We start from the raw sequence: 22988 nt of genomic DNA on the forward strand, positions 1-22988 counted from the left end.
TGAACGTTATGTGGGTGGCTCATCTTTGCGATAAGTCGGCTAATTAATTAAAATTTGTTAATTAACTTTTTAATTAGTAGAACTAGACATATGGTTTCAATCAGAAACTTGTAGAGCATCATCGAAAACCACTAAATCAACCATTTTTGGAAGGATATAACGCCAAGGAAGCATTTTACAGCATTCTGTAAAAACGCTTCATTTGTACGCGTTTCTAGATTTCGGTTTCTTATCGGAGCGCATCACCGCGCCCACGGTCCTGCTTCACAGTGGCTGAGACGCGGAACACACGTGCGCCGTACTTCCCTCTATTCTACGAGGGAGGCGAGGAGGCGGCTTCACGCCGCGACCACCGGGGAGCAGGATTGCGGGCGCGTAGATGCGCTCTGATGAGCAACCGAAATCTACAAAGGCGTCCAAGTAGAGTGTTTTTACAGAACACCGTAAAATGCTGCCCCGGCGTTATATCCTTCTAAAAATAGTTGATTTAGGGGTTTTCAATAATGATCAGCAAGTTTCTAATTGAAACCATATGTTTATTTTCAGTAATTAAGAAGTTAATTAACGAATTTTAATTAATTAGCCGACTTATCGCAAAGATTAGCCGCCCACATAATGTCCACCTGACCGTATAACCCACCTCCAGAAACCGCATTAGTGTAGCTTTCACGGTTTTCTTTTAAACAAACGTGTAAGAATAAAAAAAACACACCCTGTATATATATATATGTGTGTGAGTTCTCTTGTTTCACTGAGGGAGACGGAAGCCAGACATTTAATTTCTTTCACACAACTCCGACCCGAGATCTGCAGGAGCCTACAAGTAACAAGAAAAATCTTTAGGCTGTTCTCAGAATTGCTATGATTGATATCGAGATGCTCTACAAGGACGTCGACACTTTAGTGTCGTGTTTAGCGACACCGCTTGGAATTGAACAGGCCAGGTAAGAAGTAAGGAGACTGTAATGAAGAATAAAGAAGTGCAGCGGAAAGAGGTTTCGGGGTTTCTCTTTTCAGTTCGAGACACGCCTGCCCTGAGGATGAAGCCTTGGGAACGTGGTGAGGGCCTGTTTGTGGCCCCTGCGCGGAGAATGAACAGCGAGTGGCTTCCTCATCACTCTGAGAGGATGGCGCACTTAGTGACGCGGCGAATCTACCAGTTGAAAATATGACACTAGTATTTGAAAATGTGGGTATTCCAAGAAAAGAGGACGCCCTCTCAAGCTTTGTGTTGCCGGATTACGCTTGGAACCCGTAAAGAAGACACATCGGGGCATAAGATATCATTTTGATAGTGAACCCTTGAATTTCATCCTGTTAATACCGAGCAACAACGAGCGCAGAACACCCACCATTTGTGTTCATTTAATCACACCAACCATTGAGAAGTGCAAATATTACCATACTCTGAAGGTCCGGTGGCTTTGGCGATAAAAGATTTCAGGGCTCCTATATTTGGGTTTTGAGGCACCGACCATTCTTCTCATTGGTTACTCTGGATAAGAAAATAAAAGTGATACGTGTGTCGAGTGCATCTTGGGTAGAATACAAGGCGTAACAAATTAATTTCTGGAGTGGCAGGGATTGCGGTATTTCTGGGATCGAACAAACATTTGTATCTGAGCAGGTTGAGGACATGTTCTAACGCATTCTTCTCTGAGACGAAGATGGCATTAGTGAATCGGTACCGAGAAAAGAACAGTACACCGAAAACCAATTTGACGTTGGTGTTTATACAGCGTAAGGTCGGTCTTCCTTTGAGCTGCGGCGGCACTGCTTTACGGAGTAGATAGGAAATTGAGCCAGTGCAGCACGACTGCTAGCCTGGGCTCTTTAGCGGGATGCTTATCCAGACAGAAACGGGAAAGGGTGGAGATTAAACCCAGGATCCGCAGATTGTACATGTTCGTATTTTATATCTTGGAGAGAAAATGAAGGAACGAAATCTGCAGCGGCGGATAAACTCTTGTGTGAAGATAGATTAAATCAGTAGCGAATCGATACCCCGAATAACAATAGCTTATGGAAAATATTCAATAAAAAATTGGGTCCTTTTGAGAGACAAAAGTGGTTTAGTAAGTCGGGGCAGGTGCGCACGGTAATGTTAGAAGTAGGCAGCGAATAACAAAAAAGCAAGGGCTGGGCAGAGATACTCCAAAAAGTAATCGGAAATACTAATACTGAGATACATGTATTTTGAGGCGCCAAAATACAGATGCTGAGGTACATTTGTCTTTTAAGGAAAAATATATCCCTAAGATACTTTTAAAAAGCACCGAAAGAGTTTTCCGGAATACAGATACATATATAGAAATAAAGTTGTTCCCGAAATGTTGTTACGTGGGGAGGATATAGTTCGAAGCGAATGCATATGGAGATGTATGCTTGTGCTCCTCTTTTTGTGTCATTGTATGTACTTCCCCTTACCTCAAACTTAATCCGTTGAAAAAAAACAAGAAAAAAAAAACATATCACCCTTGGTGAACCACATAGTTGCTGAACGGTGAAGGCTGCTTGCCGTACTTGACAAAAGGCGTTTGCACGAAATGAACCCTGTTTTGACGTGAGAGCGTATGTAAAACGGTCGTGGTATATGCTCCTGAATCATCCATAGTGTGAGTCGATTCGACGACAGAGCCGTATATTTTTTCTCTACTCAACTCCTTTGCAGCGCTCGCTATGCTAAATTGAAAAGAGTGGAGGGCTTTGTAAGAGAAGCTTATTTTGTTATTCTTACAACTAACCCTTATCTAAACCACAGGTTGTTCTTTATGTTGGTGATTGTGATGGATTATGGTATAGGGCGGGTTTATGTTATGAATTCTGAAGAAACTTGCACCAAGCTCATTTTTTATCTTTTAATTTTATCGTAAAAACGGCCACAAATCTAACGAGATACCTGAGTCTGGCAAAGTATCGCGATACAAACGATACATTGTTAATCTATTCCACTACTGAGGTACAAATAAATATATGTTTTCCAAATGTATCTCGATACAGAGATACAGATGCTCGAGAGTATCTTTAATATACTATCGCGATACATTTGTATCGCGAAACTGCTTAGCCCTTATACGAACAAATGCAAATGTGGACAAAGTGTAAATCCCGGTGATCTCGGACAGGTGATTATAGTTGTGCGACAAATGGTGAATTCCGTTCGCAGATTGGCAGCCCTCCAAAAGCGTCGCTTTCGAAGCACCCATGTTCCCCTAGCTGATCCAGCTCAAGTTGGTCATCTTCCGCTCGCAGATTTGTGGCAGCGCAAGCTCCGTGGAGCGCTTCCGATCTCGCCGAAACCGCTCCGTCAGCTTCGGGAGATCTCCCCGGAAGTCGACAGAAGCTCGCTACTGCGCATGCGCGTCGCGGGCCGAGCATGTCCGACCTGGTCTGGTCGGCCGGTTGTTTACGAGGGTGGCTACGGGCAGGGCGTGCGGTGCGTCCATTGCGTCTCGTACGAGGTTCCCTCGCATGGTTCAGGGGGTGCAGAGGCGGGATTGGGGCGTGGCGAATTGCAAGCGCTGACATCTGAGATCCCGAAAGGAAGAACGAGAAAGAGCACGAAAGAAAAACCGCAGGAAGCAGACGCAAGTTTAGGCGTGTTCATTTTGCCGCAACTGATTGTTTACATATGTACGCTGCATGCCGCCGGTATCTTCTAGTGCCATAATGCAAGAACAGACTATGCAACGAGCGTGCAAGGGGTGGTTTGTTACCTCTGTGTTTAGTAATGCCCACACCTCGGCAAACCTCACTCATGAGGGCCCTCACTCACCCTCACTCACCCTCATCTTCACAGGTGAGGTGAGGGTGAGTGTGGGTGAGTGAGGGCCGTGAGGGCCGTGAGGGCGGTGAGGGCCGTAAGGGCTGTGAGGGCAGTGAGGGCCGTGAGGGCGGTGAGGGCCGTGAGGGCCGTGAGGGCGGTGAGGGCCGTGAGGGCCGTGAGGGCCATGAGGGCCTTGACGGCGGTGTGGGCGGTAAGGGATATGAGGGACATGAGTGCGTGAGGGGCGTGAGGGTGGCGAGTGGCGTGAGGGCCATGAGTGGCGTGATTGGTGTGAGGGCGGTTAGTGCGTGAGGGGTGTGAGGGCCATGAGTACGTGAGGGCAGTGACATGAGAGGCGTGAGGGCCGCGAAGGCGGTGAGTGCATGAGGTGGTGTGAGGGCCATGAGTGCGTGAGGGCGGTGAGTGCGTGAGGCGCCCTTCAGATCGAGCATCTTTCTCAGCAATTTTGGTGTTAACGGCGGGTTGTTCTCTCTAGCTTTCCCCAGATCGACACGAATTGCTGAGATCGGGTCCGGCTCGAAATAAGCAAGCAAGTCGGAGCAATTCGAATACGTTTGAAGCGGCTGCATCCAATCAGGGACGCAAAATTTTCACGTGATGCCTCGTGTCGGTGATGATGACACCGAAGGACTTGGTTCTGGTTTGAAATCGATCGTTTTTTTGGGGGGGAATAAACTGTTTCAGAAAGGTGCATTAGTATTCTTAACAAGATTTAAATACATAAAAACACGTTTATTACGCGTAATTGTGTCTAAATAGTAAAACAAAAATAAAATTTTATGATGACGATGGCAAATTGCAGCAATTGGCTGCTGCGTGTGATCGCGGGCGGCCCGTGTTGCTGGTGTTGCGACGTAAAGTTTCTGGGCGAAATCGCCCCATCTGAAGCTGGCCTGAGTGGCGTGAGGGCCATGAGTGCGTGAGGGGCGTGAGGGCGGTGAGTAGCGTGAGGTCGGTGAGTGGCGTGAGGGCGGTGAGTGGCGTGAGGGCGCTGAGTGGCGTGAGGGCCGTGAGGGCGGTGAGGGCGGTGAGTGGCGTGAGGGCCGTGAGGGCGGTGAGGGCCGTGAGGGCGGTGAGGGCCGTAAGGGCGGTGAGTGGCGTGAGGGCCATGAGTGAGTGAGGGCGTGAGGGCCGTGAGGGCGGTGAGGGCCGTGAGGGGCGTGAGGGCCGTGAGGGCGGTGAGTGCGTGAGGGCCGTGAGGTTCAGTGAGGGTGAGTGAAGGGCTGAAGGTGAGTGTGACTGTGAGGGTGAGGATGAGTGAGGGGCTGAAGGTGAGATGTAGCTGTGAGGGTGAGGGTGAGTGAGGGGCTTAGGTGAGTGTGGCTGTGAGAGTGAGGGTGAGTGAGGGCGACCTAAAATGCCGACCTCTGGTAATGCCTTGCCAGCGATCTGAGCTCCGCCGCTGGCAATCACTGCGTGCCCCGACGTTCATGAGGGGCGAACGCTGATCCATTCCAGTAGGGTGAAGAATTGGGCGAGTTGGTTTCGCATATTAAAGAGTTAAAAACAGTGCGAATAAGGAGAAGGACAAGAGGAGGCGTAGGCAGACCGAGCGCTGACTCTCAACTGACCTTTATTGGAAAGCCACACATAAAGAATCTCTGTGGACAAAGAGGACGAAATTCTCATCGTCTCGTCATGCACTATGACTGACATACACGTGTTCCTAGGAACACCAGTTCTTTATCAAACTGAGCGATCGAGGGCACACTTAAACACACGTCATTTCCCCGTCGAGATATGAAAAACGCCTCGGCAATCTCCCTCGTTGTTTGCTGTCTATACCCCTTCAGGGCCACTTGGACTTTTTGGTTTGGCGCTCGACCTGTGTCGGGTATTTCTTCTGCTGGCGGACTGCAACAGTAATGACTGGTTGTCACTAAAGTCCCTCCCTCCTTCCTTATACAAGTAACGCCGACCAATACAAATGACAAAGCACATTCCAATGGAACCAATTGGCGTCATATATAGTTCGGACTCCTGCTGTGCGCCGCCATTCGGTTCCTAAAACCCGCCCCGTCACGCAGTCGGCGTTCAAAGAATGTCGCTGCTTGTAGGAAGATCTTATCTAGAAACTTTGGTATTAACTGGTTGTCGTAGATGTAATTCAGCTCGTCAAGTTTGAGCTCAGGTAAGTTTAAGCAGAGGCCATTTTTAACGACCGTCTGTGCAGGTCGCTCCGAAAATGCGACTTCATCTTCCGCTCATCAATTTGGAGCGGGTGCTGCGGAGTGGTTTTATAACGAAGCCGGTAATGGCTAGGGTTCCGTGGATTTTCCATGTGCGTGACTCCACGCTCGGACCGCCGCACGCGCAGCACGCGCACGCCTCAGTAGATAAAAGATTCGAAGTAAGTAACCAAAATAAAGCGTTGACGAGCGCGCGTGCAAGATGCCATTTGTTTTAGGTTTTTGCTTCAAAACAGTTAATGAGACGCCGGCACGTGACTTTTGTCACGATGACGACCGATCAAGACAATAAATTTGTTCTTACCTTTGCTCAAAATTCTGCGTCACACTGTGTCGTCTGCTCAACAGCCTCGCTGGTCATCCACCTGCACAGAGTGGAATGGCTCATGATTTTTCTCCTTCCTCACAAGTTTTGGAAACAGATCCACATCTACCAGTGGAATTCACCACAGTAGTGGAAGTATTGAATAGAAAAAAAAATATACGGCGACGGAGTTTTACGGAGGGTTCGGAAATTATAAATATTTGTGCGAAGATGATGCCTCAGATCTTCACAGACGACCAAAAAATATTTGGCTTCAAGTTTCATCTGTTAACTTAAAAATGCTAGAATGTTTTTACAGGGCAATCACCGGGCATAAAAACAAACGAAGTGTTTACTATTTAACCTTGAAACGAAACGCAAGAGAATAAAGTGGAAAGCACGACATTGACCTCAGAAGAAAAAAAGCATGCATGTATCGTCGCAGCTCCAACACCATACTTTTGTGTTTCTATGATCATAATGGGATAGTTCGCTACATTTTCTTTTTCTCGAGAAAAACAAGTGGTTCATTAACATGATTACTTTAAATTGTTGCCATGATTACGGGAATCTGCTGAACGGAAAAGACCCCAACTTTGACCTGAGAAGGGATTTTTCTATTATGATAAGGCCCCTGCGCATGATGCGTTAAAAGTTCGGGAGCTACTGGGTAATAAATACAGTACAAAACAAATTGTATGGCGAATTGCCTTGCAAGTGTGTTGCTGCGTGAAACGTTCTTGGTTTAGCGCTATTGACCTCCAGACATTTCTTTCCGAGCTGTGCCTCCAGGTATCTCCACTCCTCTCCACCCCATTGACTTTCCCGTCTTTCACGTGTCAAATTTACCGCTAAATTTAGTGGGTAAATTGAATTTATGCATAGGTCACGTGACGTCATTTTTTTCTCTAAATCTATAGGGGAAATTAAATTGAGTTTAGGACACGCGAGATCATGTCACGTGACGCCACATTTTCTGCTAAAATTTAGGGGGGAATTGAATTTATGTAAGATCATGTGACATGAAGTCATGTGACATCATATTTCTGGCTAAATGTAGCGGAAAAACTAAATTGGTGTTGAGGTAACGTGACGTCAATTTTCCTCCTAAATATAGAGGGGAAAGTGAAGTCGAGTTGGGGGGGGGGGGGGGGGGGGGGCGTCACAGGCCACGGCTTCACCAAACCCGTAGCAACTAGCCAAAGAACGTTTCACGTTAATAAAACATCCGCTCTGTTCACCTGACTTAGCGCTCGGAAAATTTAAGTTCTTCTCAAAACGAAAAAAGAAAAAGTGCCCTGAAAGGACTAATAGTTTCTGACATTCCTGACATCCAGCGCCACGCAACAACGTTACTTCGGGGTATTCCGGAAAATAAATTCCAAGAATGTCTCCCGCACTGGCACCATCGCCTGGCGATACGCATAGCTTCCCAAGAGGAGTTCTTTGAAGTTGACATCAGGCCATTAGTGCATAGGTGAGCGATATTTGCTTTCTTAGGGTCATTCCGGGAATGGAACTGTCGCAGGTTGGATATTCCGGATGTTTGGAGATCGGTAGAAGCATATTTTGTAACGCTATTGCAATTGTCGGGAACTGAAACCCAATTTTTGTATTGAGCATGCGTGTGCACAATATTCACGCATTAATCAAATTAGATACTAATGGCAGTAATATTCTCTCCTCTACTGGTAGGAAATATCTAAAACTTACGTGAAAAGTAGGTTGCCTTGAGAGACAGCCTGCTTACCAAAAGACAGCACCCACTCGGCGTCACTGCTTTTCCAGGTGTGCTGTTTGGAAAATAAAACCATATGACTATGCAAAGGAAGAAAAGAGAAAAACTGCCAAACACAGTATTTGTTTCTTCTGTTTTGAGGTTTTGACCTCTGCGAGTTTGCAACATGCCAACGTGAAGAATCGGATAACTAAATGTCGTTATTCGTCGTCATTCCGTAAAAATGAAATATCTAAAATTCATCCTTCCTAATCTTAAAAAAAAAAAAAAAATCACCAACACCAGTAGCTGATTGCGAGCAACACGTTGATGCTACCGCGCTACAACTGATAAGCTGGGGGAGGTGGGGGGGGGGGGGGGGGGGGGGAGCTTTATGTGCCAAATTTAATAAAAAAAAAAAAAGCACTTCCAGTGATTTTAGTCGGTCTGTTTGCTGGGGCAACTTCCAGAAAAGCGATAAGAATCAATTATATACGCAACAAATGTGGAAGCAAGATAGGTAGTTATTTTGATCACACTAATTTTCAATTACCATTTGCACCGTTCCATTAAAACAATTCACATCTGTTTTCCAGAATTTGTCTAGCGCATTACAGGCAGCCATCTGTTATTCGAGGGTGAACGCAGAACGACGTTTCCCGAGCAGACTGTGGACAAAAATCCTCCGGAGCCTGCTGCCGAGGATTAGGCCGTTAAATTAAAATCTAAGTGGTTTCGCCCCCCGACTCGCCTCGTCGACTTTCACAACGCGTCTAGGAAAACTGCCGGCTCTCCTCCCTTGTGCCATTTTTGTTGAACGAGGCCCATATGGGAAGATGACGGTGCGAACAATCAAACAAATGGCCTCCAGATCCCACGGGAGACTCAAGCGATGCCATTTAGAAGACGAGGCCTTTCCCACATAGAGTTATTACAATAAACGCTAGAGATCAGGTGGCGCTAGTGTGTTGTTGCATTGGGAAGCAGACAACAAGCAGTCTAAATTTCAACTCCGGTAATACATTCCTATGGGAAAGCGCGAATGCGTTTTCCTCTCCGCGCTCGATTATAAGAGGAAACATTGCCTAGTGTTGTGACAGAATCAAAACTTTGGAACGTTTTGCAATCAAATGTACAAAATATGTTTCAGAGCGTTTCTCTTTAGAATTCACGGCGTGGAACACTGTATTGCGCTAAAATAGCCTTCACATCTCTTTTCAAAACGAACTACTTCGTACCTGCTCCGTTTATTTCTACCATAACTGACTATTCATGCAAAGTTTAACCTTTTAAAAAAGTTAAAACAGCGCAAACGACGAGGGACGAGAAGCAGAAGGATACATACACAGCTGGGAACGCAAGAGCAGAGGCATGGGACTCGCTACTTAGCGAGAAAAGGCCCACGACGCTTGAGGAAAGGACCCATCTCGAGGGACAGCCGCAGCACACAAAATAAATCATTGACTCCCTGATCCGCTACATCGGGGACTCTGAAGTCCATTACTTCATCTAGATTTACACAAGGTCTCTTACTCTTTCCCATTCATCCCCACAATTCTTTCCCTCTCGCCTCGGGACATTAACCCACAGACGAGTGAACCTTTCCTTAAATCAATAGATGTTACTGCCTCCGAGTGGTGAAGGTCGTATTTTGCTATAAATAAATTAACAGGAGTAGGGGCTCGAAAAAGCGTACCTATTTGCGCACATGATTCAAGGCCTTGTAGGGCGCGAGCGTGCGTGCTCAAAGGCCGCGTGGGGCGCCACCACGCCTCCGCTTAGGCCCTAAACCAGCAGTGACCCTGCCAGGAGATGCGCGAAGCCCGAGTGAAATTTTCGCCTTCTTTCTGACCGTGTTCAGGCACCTTCATTTCCTTCCGCCATCCTCCGGACTGAGGAGCAGCTGCGGGGGCGGAGCTTCGTCGTACACGCAACCACTACTCGTCACCGTGCCTCATCTCCTCCTCAATCAGGTAACAGTTGGGACACCCCGTTCTTATTACTATTCTGACGGTCTATTATTAGCAGCTGCAACTGCTATAGTAATATTCATTTTCACCTAGAACAGCTGTGGCTCCCTTTAGAAAAGCAAGTACCTCTCCACACAAATGTCATGGGTTCTACTCAAAATGCATTCGCGGTTCCTCGAACTGCCGCACCAGACGCCATTCTTGATCCTCGCTGATCAAGAGGATGCGATATGCAATTTCGATCTCTCCTTCGATAGCCCCCTACTACTGGCGCCGGGAAGCAGTAAGAATATTCGAGCAGCATTACACCCACGGTACGCGGACACATGTCTGAACGAAGCACTTTCTCGCAGCCACCGCCGAAACTGCCAAGGAGCACTGCGGTGGAAATGCATTCCGATCAATAGCAGCGGAACAACGCCGAGAACCGCCCACAGGCGGGTTCGTGCAGCAGGCCTTCATTGAGCGAGTCTCGAATACGTCTCGAAGCAGCGCGCGTGATCTAAGGGAGCGGCAGCATATACAGACTGCAAAAACACAAGCTAGATCGACGTCTTTCGAAAAAGGGGGAGCTGTGGTACAGGAGGGATTTCCCACGCGATGTTTCGTCAAACTAAATTAGTGTCAGCGCCTACTTTTTGAAAACTGGAGACGTGTTTACGGCAGACTGGAACGCACGTGCAAAGAACCTAAGGCAAATCGCACGAAAATGGCTCCAGGCTATTTTCGTAAAAAAGGAGGATACCAGCTCCACGTAAATCGCATTTCGCTGAATGGGTGTTTGTACCCTTTTTTATCGAAATATATGCACCCACGCCCAGTACGTTTTTAAAACAATGGTGTGAAGCTATCACCTCATGTTTCGATTTTCATCCGATTTTGGCTCGGTGTTTCGACCATATGTTTCAGTCTTATCAGAGCCCACCAGAACACTATCATAACTTCCTGAATGTATACTCCTCCGTAAGAAAATTTTATACAAAGCTGTAATTTCTTTTTGATTATTTCAGTCACTGAAAAATTTGGCTGATATCGCGCCCCAATGATCATATGGTCTCAGTGGCAAACCATGTACAATGCATGGCATTGAGACTGCGCTTATACATGATTCACCTTTTTTACGCAATGGATTTATCAAAACGGCAGCCCTGCGCAGTCGCGTGGATCTTCGTTGGAGTGAGTCTGTGTTACACTTTAAAAAGCGCAACGTCGTATTGTGCTTACTGCTTACGACAGGTTACTTAGAACTCGCACTTATTTGACCAACAAATGTCCTAATTTTCTTGCACGAAACTGTGAACGCCGTGATCGATTCACATTTGTTCTTTGGTGACATCTTATATCGTGCTTTCCAAAAACGGGTGAGATATATTTTTTCTTTTAATTGGAGAATGCTGATCTTGTGACACGAGTGCTTGGAGGTTCTTTTTAACCATAATAACCCAAATTGTATTTAGTTTCCTAATCGCAACTTTTAGAAAGTGGTTGCTGGCACCTTCAATGCCCGTATGTGGCTTATTATTTTATACTATTTTCTACGCCGCCTTGGTGACACAGGTTGAGTGAGATGCATGTATTCTCATATGCGGATGACAATGCCATTTTGGTGTAGATAAAGTAACCTAAGAAGGACAGTGAGACTTGTTAAGTTTTTGGCAAACATGGTGGCACCTCGGTAAGCTGGCAGAAATGTTTTTGTCTCCGGCATGGGAAAGGGGACTGAGCCCTCACAGTATTTGAACATTAACTGGATAAACATACCTACACCGTACCAAGCTGTCCAGTTAGAAAATTACCGTGGTAGCGAGCCCTATTGGAAAAGACAGACTGTAGAGCTGCGCGACAAAGCTGAGAGGTGGAAGAACAGGAACTTGTCGATGTTTACACGTGCTACGGTGTGCAATTTGTTCCTTGTCATAAAATTGTGGTAGGCACTTCAATTGTTGCACTGCTTGATCGCGCGTTAGTGTACAGCAAATAAATGAAGTCTCAGCCGTATTTGCTTGGGGATCGACCTGTGAATGAACTAGCCGAAAAAATTTCTTTCCGCTTGTCCGATCCGGTGGCTTGTAATTAGCTCATTTATTTCTGAGTCAGGTTGTGAACCTATTAATGTTTGTGCGAAATGCGAATGATGTTTTTTTCCGCACTATGTGTCAGCTGCGCTGGAACAGAGCTTCGTCTTAGTTTGTTGTTTCTGCCACGTGTGCCCCAGCCGGGGGGCTACTGGCGAGAATTCATTCAGGTGACACAGGTTTTGACCACTCGTTTTTCTTTGGAATATTTAAGTGAAGTGTCACGGGAAAAATTGTATAGGCATCTTGTCGATGTTACTCTCCCTGTTCCGTTATAGAGATCGTTGTACTGTGCGAGCTCAGGTCAAAACGTTTTTCAGCAAATGAAGAGAAATGCAGCGCCTGCAAATGTAAGATCGTTTTTTTTTTATTGCGTAACAAAGTGTTACAGGTTAAGGCATGGTTGAATGAGAAGGGTATATTTGTAGCATGGGGTTGAGTTGTTTTTGTCTAAGAAGCCAGATACAATACAGCATATGTTTTTGGAGTGCTCAGATGGGGTATATCCTTGGAACACTCTCCAAAGTACATAGAAGAGGCTATGCCTTTGAACCCACACGGCATTCGGTACTTAGACGTTGAAAATGACAACGATGTACTGTTCTACCTCGTTTTCCTTGTGGTGCTTCAAAGCATTCGGAAGTTGCGTATGGCCGTGAGGCATGCCAACGTTGACGTCAGACAGGCTCATGAGTACTTTTGCGAAATGACGCGGCAAGTTATAGATGTTTGGAAAGCTCAAAGCGTGTGCCTGATTGGGAATTTCGGCAGGAAAAATGGCGCATTTGAAATTCTTTCAACCATGTCATGTTTGCCGCTGTAGGCCGAACATGATTTTTTATCACTTTTGTAGTGCTCTTTTTGCGTGTCAAAACTAAGCAAAAAAAAAAAAAGTCGGTGATTTTGAGTTCAAGTGCCGGCTTACGGATCCCCAGGTGGAAAGTTAGAATCCCTGCCTAGATGCCCGCAATATGACGGAGACATATTGCAGAAAAGGTGCCGTGTAACCGAGCGTTCCGTTTCACGTCAAAGGATCGAGAGGTTGTTGAAATTAATCCACAGTTTTCCGCTAGGCCGTGTTAAATACTCTTCATTAGTTTCACATGTAAAACCCCCAAATTTGTCTTTTAAGTAGCTTTTTATTTATTTTGTCTAATCTTGTTTTGTTTTGTTTTTTTTTCTTTAGTGCCTAACATTGTATAATATGCACGCTACTAAGGCCAAGAGTTGTTTCTGTTCCGAATAAAAAACAACTACCACAGCAACACACTAATAAAGCATGCACCCCCTTTCCGGTTAGAAAAGTGTCTTTATTGGAAATCGTTATCAATCTCATTGCTCATTTAGAACTTTTATTCTATAGATTCTTATGAGGGGCCCAAAAGGAAAAGGCTGCAGGTGAACTGATTAAAGGTTGATTGGTGCTCCGAGTGGGCTGCGATGCAGTTTACACCCAGCGGCGTCTGGGGCAGTAGCGTTGTAATCTACCCATTCTAAGTAACAAATTTCAGAAATAATTTTCTCTCACTCACGGAGGTGTGTCCCTCCGGAAACTGCAGTCTTCGTGTGCTCATTTATTGTTTTTTATCAACTAGTTTACGACGCATAATAACGTTACCGTTTACCGTTACAAATATTTACACTCGTTGTAGACTTGTCTACTAAAATCTGAGGCACTCTCTCATTATGAATGAAAAAAAATCCGGAATCCAGAATAAAATACGAAAAAGACACTCAAAATAGTTTTAGATGGCGCTCTTTCGTATTACAAAGTACTACGGCGTCAAAAAGTAAGCTCAAGTACCAACCGAACCCAATAAAGATTTCCAACCAACCAGCCAAACAAAAACAATGAAGTGTATTCGACCCATGGTAGCTGGTTACATTTTTGGCTGTTAATTTATTTCCTCGCTGAACAGGAGGGAATTACACGTTCAGTAAAATTCGAAAAAAAGCTTTAGCGCGCGCAGGGAAAGAAAAGACAACGAGCCACGGCTATTCTTGGTCGCACCGTTACAAACACCGTATCAAAACGGCTGCGTTTGGATACGGTGTTCGTTTGGTTAAGGCCGGGAGCGAGCTACCGGCTTTTGCTGCCTTACAGAGAAGCGCATAAGCTTTTTTTTCTTCCTTGAAATTTGAGGAAGTTTTGTAGTTTTGCGAAAATAACGCGGAGGTTGCAAGGGACCAAAGAAGTGCAGCCCTTCCTGCTTCTCCGTGTGGCTTCATTTTTTACGAAACGCGTCATCTGCGTGGAGGCACAAAACAAAAGTTGCGCTCTCACGTGTCATTAAAACCGACGCGCTCGACTTTCTACCGGAACGTGGAGCTCCCAAGGGGCAGCCAATTATGCGGCCGTTGGGGGTTGCATCCACCGGTTACCCCGTAGTCTCCACGTAGGGTGACCACAATCTACAGAGTAAGAAACGGGACATCGGGGAGGGGGAAGGGGGGGGGTGAGGGGGGAGGGGTGTGGAACGGAAGGGGGTAGCGGAGGCCGAAAGAAAATATGAAAGCCGTTTACAACTCCCAGTAACGCCGAATTAGAGCGCAGCTCATGAGAAGGAGGAGGGAAGTCTACGGAGGGGGAGGGTTAGGATATACCCCTCTTCCCTCCTCCTCACCTCCTGATCCTGCCTACTACTCCTCCCTCCGAGCGGCGTCGGCGTCGCCGTCGCCATCGGCGAAACCATGAGGTAACGTGACCCTCGTGACGTCACGTGACCTCACAGGGGTCACTTGACGTCACGTGACCTCACGGGGGTCACGTGACGTCACCGGGGTTAAGTGACCTCATGGTTACGCCGGCGGCGACGGCGACTCCGCTCAGCCCGGAAACGGCCGCTTAAGAGCTGCGCTCTAAAAGCTAGCTCTGCTAATATGCAGTACCCTGTGAAAATGCATATTCTTCCTAAGAACTTCCTTTAGTTGACATACCAGCACCTTTCTTCATTTTTAAACAAATCAAAGCTTGCCAAATATATATAATATCTAAAGGTGTACAGAACAAACGTCTGTGCGAACTGAAAGTATTGACCAATGGTATCATAAGCGAGCTCTAAATTTACTCTATAAGAGGTAACATTTTTATGGTCAGTTTGTTTTTATAAAATACAGTACGTGTTCTTTCAGATTTCGTCCACTCGCTTTGCACCCATTTTGCAACTTCGCACGCACTTTCCGACGACAGCCGGACGTGAGGCTTCGTTGATACACAATTACGGGGATGGGAGAAATGCACCTTTAAAGCTGTCCCTGCCAAAGCTTGTCATCCTTTCTCTATATTCGCTGGCAGCACTATAACGTTCGCAAGTGTGTGCCGCACAACGACGCACTCGTGACGCTCATCACTGACTTTCCTTTAATCAGCTTAGCCAATGGGAAGGAGGCGAGGCATCGCTCCTCAATGGGGATGCCGCATCAGAGGCCAAATGATGCGCAGCCTTAGGTCCACTGAGACTTCCAAAACCATCTTGGGCCCCGCCCACCTCATAGTGTAAAAGAATTGAAAGTCGGCCGGTAATTTTGTTTTTCGGCGGTATGCGGAGCAGCAGTAATACTCCGAACCTGTGAGGTGGACCTTTATAGCAGTACTGCTTTTATGAATGCATATATTTTACAGCACTGACGCAACGCCATATTATTGCGAAGTGCAAAGCAAAGTCCTGCACAAAGCATTATTGTATAGCATGTTTCCAGAATGCAGTAAGTATTTTTGCGATTTCACGGAACGATGATCGATAAGCAAACCTCGTGCTTGAGCACTGCAGAACGTAGAACAAGCTTAATCGTCGTAGGAAACTCTCTTATGGCTAGGAATGACTTATACATATGTTAATTCAAGAAATGGCAGCGACATTTACCTTCAAAGTCAAAATGCATGAACTGCAGTTTTTAGGAGCGATTGTTTCAATTGTTAATCAATTAAACGGTCGTTATTTTGAGGAATTTGAACTGGTGTGTTACCTGACCAGAAAGGGGGAAGGGGAAGAACGGCAAGTGGGGATAGAGGGGAAGGAAGAGTAGTGTAGGAGGGAGGAAAGAATAGGGAGAGGGAAGGGAATGTGGGAGAGGAAGGAAGAAGAGAGAGGTAAGGGAGGCAGATGGGAACGGGTGGAGGGCACTGCAGAAGTGTGAGGGGGGTGTTGGGAAAGGAGGAGACGGAAGGAAGGAGAGAGTAATGGGCAGACGGAATTGGTGGCATGAAGCACATTTCCCCGCTAAATTAAGCGGCGAAACTGAATCCGTGTTTCATATGACAATGAAGGGGGAACGGTAGGGCTCTGTAGAAGAATGAGGGAGGCATTGGAATAGGGGCTAGTGAGAGAAAGAGGGAGAGGACGTTGGGCGCTAGGATCAACAAGGGTTATGAAGGAGGTGCTGCTAGGACGGGGGAGGGATGGGGATTGAAAGGGAGAGGGAAGGGATTAGGGAATTGGTGCGTCATGTGACATATATTGACCCGCTAAATTTAGCGGAAGAACTGAATTGCTGTGCAGGTCACGTAGCATCTGGACCCGTGACGTCGATTTCACCCGCCGAAATTACCAAGGAAATTGAATTGACGTAGAGGTCACGTGCCGTCTATTTTACCAAGTTGTATTGGTGACGTGACATCACGTGACGTCACTTTTTAGCTAAATTTAGTTGTAAATGCACGAACGGACGGAAGAACGAAATGTTAGGAATGAGGGCTACGTTCAAAAGCATATCATGCTTTAATAAAAGCAGGTATTGTGATCCCGTGACATCATCGAAAGAGGCGTTACATAATCCTATTTCGAATATGCCATCAGTTTGGTGTAAGATTTGTAAAACAGCAATATAGATGGATTGCTGTACCTGCTAATGAAACAGTTATATAATTCTCTGAAGCTGTGGTAGTCAAACTCAAGTCTTCGGTTGCACGCTACCTGAAACAAACTTGCGGCTTCTAACTGCCATCTCGTCCGACCTTTAACAGATTCGTGAAGGTAATACTTTGATATTGTACGATCTCCGAAAAACTGTGACGTTTGAGTCATTCTATGAATAAAACAGCAGGTAGGCAGCACGATAAACTCAAGAAATACGCAGAAAGGTGTATGTTCGTTTCCTCTCGTGTGTCCTGCGTCTCGGGGGGTATTGTTTCGAAAATAAAATTGGCTCTCTCATCAGTTGTTGAAGTATTTATAAGTCTTCTTCGCGATCCTGCCCGAATCAAGTGGGGTGAAGTCCCCCCTCCACCTCCCCAGGAAAAAAAACAAAAAAAAAAAAACAAGAAAAAGAAGTCCATATATTAATGCTTTGAATCTTAACCGGGGGACAGTCATCCAAGACGCCTAAACACACTTTCAATTTTAGCTCCGGAAAAGTGGAAAACGAAGACCCAACCAAATGAGAAAACGGGGGAAATGTAAAGGACGTGAGTATCTTTGGTACTGCGGGTTCTTCGGAACGTTCGGATGTATAGATTCCCGGACGGAAACCCGATTTCTTTCGGTGACCGGGCTCTGCAGAGCCTCTCGGGTGCCCCTTCATTCCCGGTGGTCTCCTTTTGTGGCAGCCCGGGTGGGGAAGGGGCAGCGCTTGGGGTCTACCCAAAGTTCGATCCGCCCCGCGAGGGAACGTCTTCTCGCGTTGCCCCTTTGGCCCACGCACAATTGAAACTGCCACAAGGGGCTGCCGCTGCGGTCGGAGGTGATGGAGCGATGCGCCACTCTCGCGGTTATTGATAGACACGCTTTCTTTTTTTTTTTCGACAAAAACTGACGGCAAAAGTGCCCGTTCAAAATATTTGAGAGGGATTTTAGGTGTTCTTTTGGATGGCATGCTTTTCCGGGTTAAAATCTGAGAATAATCGTCCAAATAAACTGCAAGATGAAAAAAAGGCTTAACTCTAGAGAAACTCAGCGAAGCCACCGGTCTTCAACCAGTAAAGCACCCAATTGTTTGAAGACCGGTGGCTTCGCTGATTTTCCATGGAAGTCAAGCCTTTTCTTTTAGAGTGCAGCTCTTAGGGGCCCGTTCCCGGCTTGAGCGGCGTCGGCGTAACCAAGGTCACCCCAAGGTCGCGCGACCCCCAAGGTCATCCCAAGGTCACGTGACCCCCAGGGTCACCCCAAGGTCACGTGACCCCCAGAGGTCGCGTGACCCCTCCCTCGTGACCCCTCCCCCCGGGTCACGTGACCCCCCCCCTTACGTGACCACCCCCCAGGGTCACGTGACCCCCGCCGAGGTCACGTGACCTCCCCGATGACGTCATCGTCACTGATGACGTCACCGGCATCCGCATCGTCATCGTCATCACCACTGATGACGTCATCAGTGACGTCACTGATGACCTCACCGGCATCCGCATCGTCATCGTCATCATCGCTGACGACGTCATCGGATTCCGCATCGTCATCGTCACTGATGACGTCACCAGTGAATGTCACTGATGACATCATCGGCATCGTCACGTGACCCCCCCCACAACACTTCATCCCCCCCACCAGTACCCTTCCCTCTTCCTCCTCAAGAGCTGCGCTCTAATTCGGTGTTACAGGGAGTTGTAAACGGCTTTCACTTTTTTTAGAGCGCAGCTCTTAGGGGCCCGTTTCCAGCCTGAGCGGCGTCAGCGTCGCCGTTGGCGTCGCCGTCGCCGTCGGCGTCGGCGTAACCGCGCCCCTCCCTCTCCTCCTCCTCCCCCTCCTCCTCCCCTCCTCCTCCTCCCCCTCCTCCTCCCTTTCTCCTCCCCCTCCTCCTCCCCCTCCGCTCCTCCTCCTCCCCCTCCTCCCCCTCCTCCCCCGCCAAGGTCACGTGACCCCGAGGGGTGACTCCCCTCCCCCCGCCGAAGTCACGTGATGGCCCGCCCAAGGTCATGTGATCCCGTCCCCTCGAGGTCACGTGACCCCCCGGACCTCTGCCCTCCTCCTCCTCCCCTCATTGTCTAGTATGGTTCGGGGGGGTCACGTGACTTCGGGGGGAGGGGGTCACATGACTTCAGCGGGGGGTCACGTGGCCTCGGGAGGGTCACGTGACTACCCCCCTCCCCTCCCCCCCGAAGTCACGTGGTAAAGGAGAGGGAGGGGGAGCAGGAGGGGAGGAGGACTAGCAGGCATGATAACGAGGGAGGAGGAGGAATATACCCTCCACTCCTCCTCCTCAAGAGCTGCGCTACGATTCGGCGTTACAGGAAGTTGTAAACGGCTTTCACTTTTTTTACTTTTTCCTCAGGTAAGTTCGCTCTTAGCAAATTTTATAGAAAAATGCACCACCTGTGGGCAACTCTGTACAATATCGTGGCTCAATAGGTTACGAAACCGAATTTTGCGGTCTTTTTAAAGAGCCTGGCCGCTACTCGAAACAACCGGTATTATAATACAGAAAAGAACAGGTCACGGTCAAGACTAACTGTAATTCAACACGGCATCTCTTATGAAATATTGCGAAACTCAATTTCAAAATGGTGATAATATTTTTTTTTTCTTTTTGTGGTAAATAAATTTAGTAAGCCACATCCTCTTGAACACTCGAAAGCTCCTACACCTGTTCAACCACAGAATGCACTCTTAAACAATAACTAATTGAGAGTTATTATTTGACTTAGCGATGGGCGAGCGTTATTACTTCCGAGTGTTCTGAGCGTCAAGAAGGCGACCATCCTTTCGTCTCTAGATTTGCCTTACAATTGGAGCGGGGAGAAAGGAAAGCAAAAGAAAAACAAGGGTTGGATACCTTGGTGTAACGTGTTGTCATTAAAGACAGATCAAAATGGAACCCGAATTTAGACGGAATATAAACGAGCCCTGCGAATCAGAAGAATTGTGGGTGCAAGTTTTGCGCCAGCCGACATGAACAATATGGCGGCATTATCGTGGACGGAATTCTTTACGTCCTTTCACGGATCGAGTTTAGAAAACCTCAGTCAAAATCCTTCCAGAGATTTCATTGAAATTCACTCAGGATCTCTCTAGGACTGCAATATGCGATAAAAAATAAAAAAAATCTCGATGCTGAGGCTGGTGACTAGCCCGCAAACAAGACAACAGCGAGAGCAGAAAAAAGCACGTTGTCATGTAGTAAAACCTCTCGGTGTGGCATCACATGAGATGCTCAAGGACACCATTCTGTCAAGCCATCATTTCCCCATTGGAGGGCAATAAATTATTCGTCAATCTCATTGGTTGGTTGAAAAGCTTTCTTCCACTTTTACTTCCAAACCAGCAGGATGGCTAGATATATGTTTTTTTAGACTCTCCCTCGCTGTATGCCCTGTCTTTTCTGTCGCCTGAGCCCTCGTCTCAAGCACTACTAAGCGAACTATAAAGATAGCGTTTTCCAAAAAATCACAAAATAATAGTAATAGTAATCTTTATTTCTATTGACTCTGTTGAATGACCATCGCTTACCCCTTCACAACATTGCTACAGAAGCTTCTGTTCTTGGGGCATGTTGCGGATCTTGTGGCACGTAACATTTCCAAGGGCCCCAAAATCGTCTGGGAACATGCACACATGATGCAAACACACACATATATATATATGTATATATAGATATACAGGGTGATTCAAGGAGACGCCAGGCTCTTTAAAGGGCAACTCCGGTCCATACTTTTCATTTTGGGATTATGACTGTTTTTAGTGCAGTCAGCGTCCCTTAATTCCAAGGTGTAATTTTTTTCTCGTTATTGTGCGTAGTTTTAAAGATATCGACGCCTGAAAGTTTTGTTTGTGGCGCGGCCAACAAAACCGAAACTAGCCGCTCGAGGCCCCGGCAACACTGGAAATCAGCCGCTATGTGAACGTGACGTCAGGATCGTTCTCGTTCAACGAGTACGCAGGCCGAGCGCCACCTGCCTCTGTTGCGCTAGCCGTCTAAAGATACGAGGTAAGCTGATTTTGTTTTAATTCTGTATAGGTGGCAGTTATCGAGCATATGTAGCAAGAGTTAGTGCGTATAGCCAAAAGCTAGCGACTGCAATACCCGTGAACTCGTACGGAGCCGTACTCGGCGGCCACCACTGTGCGTGCGCTATGCCGTACTCGTCGCTTGTATACCCAAAAGCTGGCGACTGGAAAACAGGTGAACTTGTTCGGTACCGTACTCGGCGGCTGTCGCCGTGCGTGTGGTCTTCCGTACTCGTCGCTAGGCCTAAATTGTCATCTGGGCTCCGTGGATGGAGCGGCGTTGCTTTACGCCGCGCTGCCAGTGACGTACAGTACTGGGGGCCCTCTCGCTTTCGCGCTGCGGGTCAGTCCCAGACACGAAGGTTTGAGGCTCTCCGGCGCGGGCCGCGGCGCCCGAACACACGTGTGCTGGGCTGTACACGACTGGTTTTTCGTTCTTTTTTCATCGGGCGCGTAAAAGCCGAAGTCCAAAGTCCGCTCGTCGAACAACGTTCACCCACACCTTGTCCAATTTCCGATCCGTCGGACACTTCTGAAAAAGCACCTCCGTGTTGCACAGCGGGTTGTTTGAGCAACCCACAGCGCTACAAGTTGCGCTCGGCATCTTTCGAGAAACAGCTGGGCAGTCTTGGGCGCACCGAGTTGCTCGCTAAAACGTGTCTTAAAGCCCTCACAAGCAAATAAAGAAAAGGCTATACCGAAGCTACACGGGCTACAAATAAAAGCAACTGCTAAACGCGGCAATCACAAGCCGAAGTAGCGGTGGTAGCGGCTCAAAGAAGCGCACTCCGCGCAACGCCCGGACCGGAGGAAAAAAAGAGAACGATACGGACGTCACGGCCCAATGTTGCTTTAGCGATCGGCAACACGCTGGCCGCCCGCTAAGGAGCAGCGGCTCGCGGCGGGTCGCATTTTTGTTATCGGCATTAGTTGAGAATGCGGCGTCCTACGAACGTAATATTTTGGCTGGGGTCGTATTTTGTGTCACTACAGCTATACCAGTAATTTATTTCATTTTGAGTTTTGGCCGGAGTTGCCCTTTAAATCGGCCGCAAATTTCGGTGTCTTAACCTATCACGCTACGACTTTGTGCAGCGTTGCCCACAGATGGTGCATTCTATTGTTTTTTGTAAAATTTGCAAAGAGCGAGCTTACTGGAGGAAAAAGTAAAGAAAGAAAAGGGCTTAGCTCCTCTGGAAATGCAGCCACGCCACCGGTCTTCAAACAGTACGGCGCCGTTTCGCACGGGAGACAAGAGATGGCGCAACGAACGAGCATACGGCGCCGAGGGCCGGCGTTTTTTGCAGACAATATGTTCGACTCAAAAGCGGCGCGCGTTCCTCAGGCGGCGACAGTCGCAGAAACAAAAACAAGCGCTGTAACAACAAGGAACTGCAGTTCCTTGTCTGCTAAATACGCCGGCTCTCAGCGTCGTATGGTCGTTCGTTGGCGGCAGTTGGCGTCGCGACCGCTTGCGCCATCTCTTGTCTCCCGTGCGAAACGGCGCCGCGTTGTTTGAAGACCGGTGGCGTCGCTGCATTTCCATAGGACCTAAGCCTTTTTCTTTCTTTACTTTTTCCTCAGGTAAGTTCGCTCTTTGCAAATTTTACAAAAAAAAAACAACAACAACAAATGTACCATCTGTGGGCAACGCTGCACAAAGTCGTAGCGTGATAGGTTAAGAAACCGATTTTGCGGTCGATTTAAAGAGCCTGGCGTCTCCTTGAATCACCCTATATATATATATATATATATATATATATATATACATATATATATACATATATATATATATATATATATATATATATATATATATATATATATATATATATATATATATATATAAACGAATATGTGCAGATGAATGAACCGTACTTAATTCAATGAATCAAAGAATCAAAGTTTTCAGGAACCCGCCGAAAGCCAAAAAACGGCGGAGCCAGGATTTTTGGTTTTCGGCGGGTTCCTGAAAACTTTGATTCTTTGATTCATTGGATTAAGTACGGTTCATTTATCTGCACATATTCGTTTATACCCTCCTCGGAGACCACGTACAATGACGTGAAGTGC

The 22988-nt window shown here is 47.1% G+C and overlaps 1 protein-coding gene across 1 annotated transcript in view; it reads left to right on the forward strand.

Moving 5' to 3' along the window:
- Positions 1 to 861: 861 nt before the first annotated feature.
- The window catches only part of LOC121835619 (connectin-like), a 340517-nt gene continuing 318390 nt past the window's right edge, over positions 862 to 22988 (forward strand). The window contains exon 1 of the mRNA XM_042290052.1: positions 862 to 944. Within this exon, the coding sequence (XP_042145986.1) occupies positions 862 to 944 (83 nt within the window). The remainder of the gene's footprint in view (positions 945 to 22988) is intronic.

Source organism: Ixodes scapularis, unplaced genomic scaffold (assembly GCF_016920785.2).
Source record: "Ixodes scapularis isolate PalLabHiFi unplaced genomic scaffold, ASM1692078v2 PGA_scaffold15__6_contigs__length_5221840, whole genome shotgun sequence".
NCBI classification, from domain to species: Eukaryota; Metazoa; Arthropoda; class Arachnida; order Ixodida; family Ixodidae; genus Ixodes; species Ixodes scapularis.